Source organism: Thunnus maccoyii, chromosome 17 (assembly GCF_910596095.1).
Source record: "Thunnus maccoyii chromosome 17, fThuMac1.1, whole genome shotgun sequence".
NCBI classification, from domain to species: Eukaryota; Metazoa; Chordata; class Actinopteri; order Scombriformes; family Scombridae; genus Thunnus; species Thunnus maccoyii.
Window position 1 is genome coordinate 18,322,681 of NC_056549.1, and position 12,265 is coordinate 18,334,945.

General features: G+C 42.9%; 1 protein-coding gene across 5 annotated transcripts in view; it reads right to left on the bottom strand.

Annotated features, from left to right (window-relative positions):
* syne1a (spectrin repeat containing, nuclear envelope 1a) overlaps positions 1-12,265 on the bottom strand; it is a 149,269-nt gene that overhangs the window by 28,838 nt on the left and 108,166 nt on the right. For all 5 annotated transcript variants that reach the window (XM_042391297.1, XM_042391296.1, XM_042391294.1 and 2 more), the window contains 13 exons: positions 10,541-10,771; positions 8,270-8,410; positions 6,676-6,789; positions 6,179-6,340; positions 5,505-5,699; positions 5,173-5,346; positions 2,806-2,997; positions 1,770-1,901; positions 1,494-1,594; positions 1,197-1,347; positions 829-957; positions 517-690; positions 88-303 (listed from right to left, as the gene is read on the bottom strand). In XM_042391297.1, coding sequence (XP_042247231.1) covers positions 88-303; positions 517-690; positions 829-957; positions 1,197-1,347; positions 1,494-1,594; positions 1,770-1,901; positions 2,806-2,997; positions 5,173-5,346; positions 5,505-5,699; positions 6,179-6,340; positions 6,676-6,789; positions 8,270-8,410; positions 10,541-10,771 — 2,112 coding nt within the window. The remainder of the gene's footprint in view (positions 1-87; positions 304-516; positions 691-828; positions 958-1,196; positions 1,348-1,493; positions 1,595-1,769; positions 1,902-2,805; positions 2,998-5,172; positions 5,347-5,504; positions 5,700-6,178; positions 6,341-6,675; positions 6,790-8,269; positions 8,411-10,540; positions 10,772-12,265) is intronic.

The window sequence follows — 12,265 nt, forward strand, 5'->3', positions numbered from 1 at the left end:
TTAGTCAGGCAGACACTCAAATTGGTAACTAAATACATCACACCACAAGTTTAGTCAGAGTTAAACTGAAGGTCTAATAGTTGGTACCTGGAAGGTTGAGTGCTCTTGCAGCCTGTCTCTCATGCTGTCACAGTGCTGTTCCAGGGTAGAGTCCAGCAGCCCCATCCTCTCCTGCAGGCCCTCCAATGTGTCCTCCATCAGGGCTCGCTCCTCTCCTCCACACAGCCGGCCCGCTCCTCTGCCCAGCAGGTCTCTGCACTGGTTTACCTCCCTGGTCATCTCTTTCAGCTGTTTATTCAGGACCTGGAGAGAGGAGTTACAGTCAGCAATGCAGCTCCAGTGGAGTATTTATTGTGTTGTCTGCTTACATCAACATATTGTGTCTATAGCAACCTCTGTTAGCAGTGTTACTACAATACAAGTTCTTTTAGTTTATACCATACTGTGATTCATATGAAAAGTATTCTATTTCTGTATGAGTGAACACAACTGATTAGAGTATTTATTCTATCTCACCTCTAGATTGGTGAGTTGTGTTTCTGTGTCCTCAGACAGCAGCACAGGACCAGAGAGCAGCTGATTCTCAGCAGCATCCAACCAGGAGGAGGCTGCTGAAACTGCAGCATACAGGTCTTGCTGGACTGTCGCCCCTGCCAAAGACACTGCCAGCTTACTGTCACCACCTGACACCTGCAAAGAAGAACAAAGAATATTTACTCATTACATCAAAAGTTGTCAGTAACAATGTTTTTGTTCCTGATTAAAGGCATCTCAAAGAAACAGCCAAAAGTAAAGAGATTAAAATGGGTTAGAAAATTACTGCTTTACCTCTTGGGTGATTCTGTCCAGAGTCTGGCTGCAGACTTCAAACAAAGCACTGGGAGAGTGAGAGTCCTGGCTGGCAGGCTCACCTCTAAACACCATACTGGGACTGGACAGACGAGACCGATGGAGGACCTGCACACAAGAGTGACGTTAGAGATGACATATGAACCAATTCAACAACAATTTTAAGGATTTGAGACCAGAATATGTTGTAGTGACTAAAATATTTTGCACATAAAATAAATTTAGCTTGATGGATCATTCCTGGAGGTCAAATTAAATACAAAATATATTTCACAAAACCTCCCATGTTAAGAAGTATATTTAATGCAGATGATCATAAATCTTCATATACTGTATGGCATGTTTACCGGGCTAAGCTGGTCCTGTTCCAGGGAGTTGAGGGAGAGCTGCAGCTTTGTACTCTGATCTTTATTCAGGTTTTCCCAGCGCTGTCGCAGGTGGTCTAGAGGGGACAGGCTGTCTGTCTCCAGCAACACTCCACCCGGGACTGACACCTCACTGTTGGAGGGAAAGGAGGGTGTTATCAATGGGATCTGATATCTGTCCCCAGAAGGACAAATCAAATCACAAAAAAAAAATCATTCTTACAGGCTTAATGTGTGACAATAGACAATAATAAAGAATAAGGAGAGGAGAAAAGGTACCTGTCCCCATTGGGTGTAGTCTGTTGGCTGAGTAACTCTTCCCCGACACTGGCTACAGACTGGAGCAGCCTCCTCTGTTCAGCTACTTGCTCCTGCAGCTCCTAGAAAATATAGGAAATTAATTTCAATTAACTTCCAAGAACTGACTTGTTCTGCCCAATGACACTAACCTAATCAAACTGACTGACAACACATCAGGCAGTCAAAATAGTGTTTGAAATAGGCTGAACACAGGCCTATTAAATATAAACAGTCTTAAGTGCAGCCTCCTCTTACCCTCTGTCGAAGCAGATTGTCATGATGTTGCTGTGTGCGTGTTGAGCGAGCCTGGGAGAGCCAATCCTGGACATTAGGACTCTGGGACAGAGATGAGTCTGGCTCACTGTCATCCTGCTCCTGCAACGAACCCTGAGAAAATGACAGAGGGATGCAAGGAGTAAGTCGTGACTTTGCAACAATGTGGTCGAACAGTTGCTGCAATCATGTTTAATAAGTGAAATTTTAATGTCCAAAAGAAAAATAAGGCTTAAACACCTAATTAACTAATTAAATAACTAATCTAACAGAAACAGATTGAAAAAGGGATAAGAAAGTGAGATTGTGAATAATAGCTACTGTAAACACATATAAACTTAAGTGAAATCTAATTCATGATGCCAGTTTTAACTGAAGTCCATCTGAGATGTAAACTCTCCTAGAATAAATCTGTATTTTGAAGCATTAAGTTAATTGTGCAAATACTGCAAAATAACATTGATCAAAACGAGATTGCTACCAGTTTTTCAGATTGGTTAAGACAAAGAAAGCTGCTGTAGCCTCTATGTGTCGTAGAGTGATTTAGTGGCTAATTGAAGAGGCTGCCTTTTTGAGGAAATTATTTTCAGTGGAAATTCAGAAGTTTCAGAAGAAAATTGAGTTGTTTTTCCTCCAAATGAGACGTAAACCAGAGAAGCAACAAAGTCAAAATGCTGTGTCATCAGAAACACACCTGATGCAGTACATTTAGCATTAGCATGTGATGAGGTAGCATCCTTTTGTCTGGTGTCTGAGGCCCATTGTGAGACACACAAGCTCTTGTTGTTCCATAATGGAAAACAGTGGACTTTTATGAAGGAGCATGACACGACCTTTAGTATTTGCACAATACTGCCATTGATGCTGCTGCTCAATGCAACATAATGCAGCACAGCACAACAGAAATGGCACACAGGCAGGGAAATGGAAAAACATGTGGGACTGTGGAGGGACAACACATAAATGGTGAGGAAAACATCCACACATGACTTTGGTACGAGGCATCCTCTTGTCTCACCTGTATGTCAACCTGTTTGTCCTGCAGCATCTGCTGCAGCTCCAGCAGGCTGTCTTTGAGGGAGCGCAGTTTGAGGGTGAGTTGCTCTGCCTCTCCCTTGGTCTCGGCCCGGCCCTCCAACAGCAAGCTCTCGCTGTGGACGGACAGCTCTGACAGATATGACACCTTCTGCTCGATCTCAAACAGCATGTTCTGGAAAGGCAAGAACACAATGGTACACTCAGATGTTTTATAAAATAACAGTAAGGTTTTTAACACAGATTTTTACTTCAGTCTAAAGTTGGTTATAAATTAACCACCACCTGATATTTAAAGGTGTAGTAACCATCTCAGAATCACAAGTCTTTACAGTAACCTGCCTGCAAGTCACTGAAAAGGAAAGAAGTAGAAGCTACATTTCATGGGTATGCCTTAGCCAAAAGAAATAATTATTATTTTCGTTCCTTGATAACAATGAACACAAAATTATCCAAAAAGATTGTATTTTCTTAACTTCAAAGAGCTGTAATTGGCTCCAGTAAATCTCTTTTAGTTTTTTAAAGTATGCACAATACACCTTTAGCACTCCTTCAACAGCATGCTGTTTCTGCCTCTTCTTATCTCCCTTAGCTCTACTTGTTATTTCTTCGATTCTCATTCTCTTTGAAAAGCCTACTCTCTGTTTCCCTTCAAATTCTTTTTAAACCATTCCTCTCAGTCTCAGTAAAAAGGGACCCTCCCTCTCCATGTTCACATTGTCTGTAAAAAGTGCTAACATTTGCAAATAAGTGGAAAGAGGGGGGGGATTAGGGTTGTATCCCCTTCTTTCACACGCAGATACAAGGGCCCTTGGCAGAGAATTTTCCCCAACAATACAGAGTGCCTCCATATAACTCTTTTCCTTCTATTCAGAGTTGTTGCTGCGTCATTCAGTGGGAAGTTGGAGCTCCTTAGGGTATTCTAACTCAAATTCAAAAATGTACCTTCTTCTGTTTTAGCCAAGGTTTTTATGTTTTGACTGACACAACTACAAGACAGGTGGAGTTTGTTATATAGGACTATGTATGTAGGATACCCTTCCTTCTCTTTTCATTCCTCTTCTTTTACAGTTCCTACTTTGCCTGAGTTCCTCCAACTCTTTCTCTCATCACAATTTTTCACTTCATCTCTCTAACCTCACATCCTTTCTCTAACATATCTTGCCCTTTCCAGTGGATCTATACTATAATAATTCATGGTTGCAAGCGGAGATAAGGATCCACATGGGCCGAACCTTTAGACCTGAGCTCCCCAGGAGCCATATGTAAGCTGTAATCAGCTTACTGTCTCGCAGCTGCTACAAACACACACACTTTAAACATAATTTTCTTTGCCTGAGTCACAGAACTAACATTATTACTGCTGAGAAGCCAATTATGGTTCATCATAGGATGAATGTTTTAACACTTTCAATACCAAAACTGAGGCATAGTTCAGGTTATATGTTCTCACAAAGGCTGCCAACATAACTCACTTACCTTTACCGTTGCAGTTTAAGATTTAAAACATATTTATTTCAATATCAATCTAGCTGCATACACATAAAATCTTTTGCCAGTGACAGAAATAAACACAGATGTCAGGAAAGGTCGGTTAACAGGCTTGTAGGACAAAAACTAAGATAAACTTTTTTATCTCTTTCCTCAGAAGTTGCTTTGTGATCAAAATCACTCAAACTGGAATATTATCTCCTACTTCTGACCTGAATAAAATCACACGACTGTGGATCAGTGACCATCGCCTCTACCATTTTGCCTCAGATGCTAATTACCCCACAGATAAAGGTGATGTTACTATAGAAACAGGACGAGCAGGGGGTAAAGCCTTGAGCTGAAGGAGGAATGTTGGGGAACTAGTGTGATCAGAGAAGGACACAGAGTCAGACCCTAATCCTAATCCCAAACCCTAATCCCCTCCCGCCCCCCCAAAGTGTCATTTATTGGACAATAGTGGCCTCTTATTCTGCTCTGCTCCTGTTAAATTCTGTTTCCTTTGGTTTTTGAGGACGGACTGAACAGTTTATGCATGACTAAAATAGTAACAGTAATATAACACCCAGGGAATGAATCCAAGCATAGGCACTATTTCTGGAACCGAGAAGCAGCCAGTAGCAGATACTTCACTTTAGCCTTTGATAATTCACTCTTGACAATAGCATACAGACTTCAATGCTGAGCCTAAGGCAGTGGGAGAAATTCAAAGGTTTTTCTTGACTTGTCAACTGAGGAAAACTTCTTGCGAATATCAGGAGAGCAGCAAAACTGTACACCATATCTACTTCAGTCAACCTCAGTGAACTCTACTCAGTCAAACATTCAGTTCAGTCTTTCACAACATCAGAAATCTCACCTGACAGTCGATGAGCTGCTCTTCCATGTCCATGTCATCGTTTTGGGGCTGAAGAGCAGAGCTGAGAGTTGCACGAGTGCTCAGCAGCCAATGGTCAAGCTCCTCTGCCTCACTGTGGTAACGCTGCAGTGCCTGCTCCTGTCGCTGCTCCTCTAGTTGTTCGCTTAGTTTTTCCTGTAGTGGTTGATGTGAAGAAAACATGTTAGCTTCCACAATTGTGTGTGGGTACGACAACAAGCTCCAGTCATAACAAAGACAATTCTGACACACTATTAAAGCTCAAGGTAGATGAGAAAGTATGCATATTTGAGAGATTATTTTTGAGGTCCCACCTCAAGCAACTGCCGTTTCCCAGAGGCCTTCATTCGAATGGTGGCCATCCTCTCTCCTAGCACAGTGAGGGTAGACTGGAGTGCCAACTGGTCAGCAGCCTCCCCGTCACTATCGCTGTCTGCCAGCTCCTCAGAAAAACAGGTCTGTAATTCACCAATCTCATCCTGCAGCATCAGGATCTCATCCATCAGAGCCTAGCCAGAAAACAATAAGGAAAGTGTGTGAGAGGTAAAATAAACAGAATATGCTGACAGAGTAGAGTGAAAGAGGATAAAAACTGTTGAAATGAAGGAAGGAGAGACTGAAAAGAAGACCGTGAGATAGAAGCAATAGAGGGTTTGTCCAAATTGTCTGACACTAGTGTAACAAAAACTAACTGTATCGGACATGGCTGTGAAGTTGGCATAGCAACGGAGAATAGTGCCACGCAGTCTGTGCAACCATTGCACAGGCTACTGCAATATTAAACCCCTGAATCATTCCCTGTTTTTTCCCTAAGCAGGGCTTCTCCTTTGCCATCTTTGTCTTTTCTTTAAGAGATCTGTCTTGTCTGACTTTCAGTTTACACTTCACATACTGTTCAACTACTTTTGATGTCATCTCTTTTTAACCCACACACACGAACACAACGTTGCCAATATCTCCAGACCTCACAGTCCCCTGTCTCTCTCACCTGGTGTGCAGCCATCTGGCTCTCTGGACTCTTGTTGGGCTCCAGGCCCTCATTGAGCGCTGCCTCGATGGACTCCATCTTGGTGGAAATGGATTGGAGGGACTCCTGATAATGCTGCTGCCGCTCCAGAGCCTCATACAGGCTCTTCTGCTTCTCGCTGATCTATAGCAGGAAAGGAGGATTGCAAAAACAGAAAGAAATCAATGATGGTGAAATCGAGATGGCAGCTGGAGAAAGAAGTTGGGATTTATGTTGACTGTGGCATTGTTTGTCTTGTAACTTGTGGTGGCAGGTAGTTGGAGGTACATTTCAAATTTAATGTAAATCTGTGTTTCAGTCCCTGTTTTGGCCAATTTTGGTGTATCTAGGTGGATGATTCTATTTCGTTAAAAGAGTTTTAACTATGCTTTAAGTAAAAACATACAGTAGGTGAGTGGTGCGTTTACAAGTTATTTAAAACAAATTGATAGTTGATTTTAGTGGATGACGTATCGTACCACGTTCTTGAGTGTTTCCCAGGATCTCTGCAGGTCATCCAGATTAGCAGCGCTGGTCTCCATAGACGGGTCATATAGCTCCTGGAGGGGTGCTCGACTTAGAGCTCCACGACCCTGTAACAGCACAGTGAGTGTGAGTTTCATTCATATCTGAGAGCAAAAATATGTACATACTTGCCACAGTATGTTACTGTGCAGTAAAGAGGATGTGCTGCAACGTGGTCTTGTTACAAACACACTTATTAATGAGCCATTCTGATGTCATACCGTCCTTGAACATACAGTATTGTCAACAATTAATTGGAGGTGGCACATTTGGGGGAAGAATATCCACAACTGCTGTGCACACTATACATATGTGCAATTTATGAACGAATACATTATACACTTACAGCTAGAAACTAATATAGATAGATCAAATAAAAAACGTCTGAACATCCCCATCTACACATTTTCCTAATTTAAACTAATGGCAGCTTAGCTCAGTATGCCACGAGTTAATGGTTATGGTAGTTCTGGTAACACAGGCCTCCCACACGCTCACATACTTCCACACAAAGGGTATTGGCAGAAATTTAAGAGTAGTAAGCACAACCTATGACCTATGAGTTAGATCTGTTTTGTTCTTTGTGGGACGTTTCCACTTTAGCAGCAAAGGTCCCTTGCGACTAGTTTATACTCTGATGATACTACCCTCCTGTCATTTTCCAGCTGCCCCACATTCTGCCTTTGATCTTATTGATTTTAGTCTGTAGTTAGAAGATAAAAGCTCACTGACACATCAGAAGACAGAAATAAAATATGCATATTTCCCAATAATAAGAGGACAAACAGAAGTGACTGTGGTTGTATCCCACAGAACAAAATGTTGCTGTTTAACTGCTGTATCATTCTGTGTCATAGATTAAACAAACAGCTATTTCATTTATGCTAAGTTGGATGACTTTTTCCACAGCAATATTACCTCAGCAAAAAGCAAGTGAAAAATAAATTTGTTTCAGCAAAGTGAATCAGCAAAAATATGCTGATGAGCAGGGAAAGCAGGAGCAGGACAGCAACCCTCCAGTTTTTTCAAACATACGTTGTATTGATACTGGTGATGGTCAGGTCGTCATGATTTGGTGGTGTGAATCAGGCGGGTGGGATGAAATGGGGTGGCAGAAGTAACATGTCAATCTTAATAAGTCATTTTGTTACATATTCAGCCTTGAATCATGTATCTATTGAAATAAATTAAAGTTTCTGACAACAGAGTAACTGTTCCAATACAGACTCACTTGTCTCTTCAATCTGTATCCAGCAATGTCACTGGGTACAAAAACATCTTCAAGACATGTTAATTTGCATTGGAAAGCAGTGAAATAATCTCATCCCAAAGGCAAGTTGTCTTAACTTTTTTAAACAGATGGTAAGACTAACATTTGGTTGGATGACTTATCAAGATGGACATTTTTGCGGCTCAGGTTGAGATGTTGCTTTCTTGTCACATTAAACTGAGAATTGCAGGCGTAAAACGTGAAATGGAGGGTGAGTATGTGAAGGGTTGGCAGGTCAGATAGGGCTTTGGAGGTCACCAGGGTGGGGTTTGCAGTACCTGGTTAAGAGGAGCGTCAGCGTTAGCCCCTGGGGAGGGGGAGCGGCAGGCAGGGGGAGAGGAGACCTCGCTGTTGGTGCCCTCCTCCCCTGACTCCTCCGTCACAGGGGAGAGGAGTGTGTGGCAGCGGCCTGCTGTCATCTGACCACACATACACACCACACATCAAAGAAGCAGGTGGAGGAAAAGAGAGGGGGACCAAACAGAAAACGCCCAGATGAAAGGAGTGAATAGAGAGAGGGAGAGAGAGAGAGAGAGAAAGAGAAAGAAAGAAAGAAAGAAAGAAAGAGAGAGAAAGAGAGAGAGAAAGAGAGTATCAAAATTAATGGGGGAGTGCAGGTTAGGGAGATTGCAGTGAGCATATTGCTGATTAATTAGACAGAGTAGTCAAATAACACAGAGAGGAGACCCATTAGATCACATTACTGCTATTGACATCAAACGCTGCAACGCTTTTGCAGTTGCACAGCATTAAAGACACAAAATTCACTGTAGCGTTGCTCTGTGCTAGAAAACACACAAACACTGGAATCAACTGGCAATGAATGAGCTGCTAGGACTTTTACAGGATACATCAGGGGAAAGGAATGACCAGTACCAGGAAGTTGAAAATCACACACACACACATACTGATTGCTAACGCCACAAACATACTCATATGTAAAGTTGCAGTTTCAGACCTGCAGACACATTTCCCTTGTAAGCGGCATCTGTACAATATTCAAATTACATACAACCAAAGACTACAGGTTTAAATGTTTTCTTAGATATTTTTAGCAGGAGTAGTCTTCCTTAAGAGCTAGAAAAGGACAGCTCATACAGTGGCATACATAAGCACAACTAAAAATGACATTAGAGGTATTTTCAAGGTGAAAAACACCCCACTATATGGACTGTAAGAAGAATAAATCTAATGGAAATTCCCCAGAAGATCAAGGCCCAAGTTTAAACAAAGCATAGCTAAAGCATGGCATAGCTAACTGAGACTGGGAGTGAAGAGTACAGCAGCAGCAGCAGCAGCAGCAGCTGTCTGAGAAGTAGCACAGTTGTCTGTGTGCCTGCATGCTTCAGCAGAGAGGCAGAGCTGAAATGTGAGCCAGACCCTACTGGGCTGCTTTCTGGCAGTTAATGGAGAACTTGGCCGACTGACTCGGGACCTTGTTATATTTGGTGGACTTTTTCCCGGGCTTTATGATGCAATGCAACGCAATGAAGAGCATCAGCACACCAGCATGTGTGGGAAACTCAGTGGTTCGACAGTGAGATCAGTTAGAAACCGAGCAGCACACAACAGTAACCATGTTAAACAATAACAAATCAAGGATATCAGCAGTCCCGGCAAGCTATTTATGCCATTCAGAGACTTATCATGCTCTGCTCACACACAAACACACACATGCGGTAATATCCTGTTTCCTGGCCCGCTGAGACCAAACACACCACACACAGTAACAGGGCAAGGATGTGAAAAAATCTGAATCAGAAAGAAAGCCACTGACAGACAGAGGAAGAGAGGGTAGTGAGGGAGTTTCTTATGTGCGAACACATAAGAAAAATGGATGATCAAGCTGAGGATAACATACTGTACTAACAGGCAGACAGATTTAGGCTAATACGAAGCAAATTGAAGTGACACAGCACAGAATCAGCGCAGTAATGCAGAACAGGAGACAGCACGAATAGTAACACTTGAGGTGTAGGAAAGATGAAGGGGAAAAAAGCTCAAGTTATTTCTGTGTAATATAAAAATCACACACAGAATGAAAGAGAAACACAGACACTGGATAATAATATAGAAAAAAATCAACTCTAAACCTGGAGACTTTTATATTTATCTGTCAGGGACCACTGAATAGATGAATATGAGGCTCTTCAGCCCTATTTAGACATAGTTTAATCTCAGGGACCCACATTTTGAAGGATTCTTTTATAATTGGTAACTTGGCATTTAATGGTGTATGCACAGTATAGCTATGTGCATTGGGGAAATGAGAGTGGTAAAGTTAAAGCTGAAATGAAAACTGACATTGTCAGACCTTTTCTTAATTGTGGTAAGTTATTGCAAATTAAATTATAGAGAAATGAACTGCCTGCACCCTCTGGAGACCCCAGAAGGACCCCATATTTCACTTTGACAACCAGTGGTCTAGACAGAAAAGTAAGTGAATATAGAGGCTGCAGTCAAACACAAACACAAACACGGGTCATAAAGCCATGCAGTATGTGCATGTGTGATTCTCTGTGTATCCCCAAAGAGGCTTTGCCACTCACCATGACGACAGAGGGGTGTGCAGGAAGCTGCTTGTTGGCGGCGGCAGTGGCAGTTGCCACGGCACTGGGCAGCTCTTCATCACTCAGCTCGTCCATGCCATCTGAAAGGCCCTCCACCTCGCTGACCGTCAGCAGCATGGTGGCGTGTTTGGCCTTCACTGTCAGCATCTTACACTTGGAATGGAGCGAGGCGATCTGCTCCTGGTAGCCACGGATCTTCTGGGCCAGCTCCTGTCAAAACATCCCCCCCAACAGAAAACACCGCCACCCCCAGGGTCAGGAGAGTGTGGTTCAGTCCGCAATGGAAGATCAATAGTTCCTGGTTCACTAGGCTCCTGAAAAAAGGGGGTAGCTGAGTTGGTTCAGCGTTGAATGTGGTGCCGGTGGAGCGGACGCATTCTCTTCTCTCCCCTGGTCTCTCGCTTTTGGCTTCACAGTGTGTAAGCGTAGAAAGAGAATAGCTCTGCCTCACACTCTCTCTCTCTCTCTCTCTATCTTTTTTCCTCTGTCTCTCTCTCTTCTATATCTCTGAACCAATCAGAACAGCAAAGAGGCGGGTGACTCAGAGCAGCGGTGAAGCCAAAAGACAGGATGTTTGGTTGAGAGAGAGACGCTTGCAGAAATAGTTCAAAATCCCTCAGACACTCCCTCTCCTACACATACACAAATGGAAAGTAAAAAACAGGAAGTGATCTCACTGCTTGCAGCCCCCTTCTTGTGTCTACCATTTCCCTCCTCCACCAATCCCCAGGACAGATTCCTCCCAACAAAAGAGAGCCGTAAAGAGAGAGGGAGTGTTTAGAGAGGAAGAATGACAGAGATGGTGTCAAATTACAGCAATGGTATGAGCCGGCAGGCTGGGTTCAGCTCCTCCTTCCCCTTCCCTCCTCCTCCTCCTCCTCCTCCTCCTCCTTCTACTCCCTCTGCCCCGCAGATGGTCAATGCACTGATAATCAGGTCATGTGACTAACTGGGCCAGTGGAGTTGTAGCTATCTGCTCAGCTTATAGACCAAACTCAGACATAAACACACGCCACGCCACTCACTGCAGCAACTGAGAGACTTATAAGACAGTATCTACAATCAGCTGGGCTCATGAGTTCCTGGTAAAGTATTTTAAGTAGATAACATCTGCAAGAGCCATGCAGAGAAACTCAGAGTGTAATAAAAAATGTTCTGCCTTTGGTGAGATTTGATCTGCTTCTCTGCAGGTCTTTGCTTCAGCACTCCGCCCCTCCCCTCCCCTCCCAATCTCTCTCACTGCATGGGAGATCAAATACACTTACTCAGCAAGGTAAAACTGCAACTGAAAGCACAGGCCTGTAACAATGCAGGTGAATCTAACCATCTACACTGCATCGAACAGGAATCTACGCAGAATATATTCACACGCACCATCAGATAAAGCAGGAATGTGCGTTTGAGTTGGGCTTGTAGAGGCACAACATGATATTCTCACAGAATTGCTTTATGACAGGAGAGTTAGATGATACAGTTTTAAAAGGGGATTAAATCAGCAATATCTATTCTGTGATTTTTGGCAGTTTGATTGGAAGATCAATTAATTGCCCTTTGTTTTCATTTCTAATCGAGACATTAGCGAAAATGAAGCACAATCATAAGAGTTGCATCCAACTACTACTACTAAGATATACAGATGATGTGATTTCCTGTTGACGTAACTTTTCTTGTATGTTGTTTTACACTGTGGCAGAGTACAGGAAC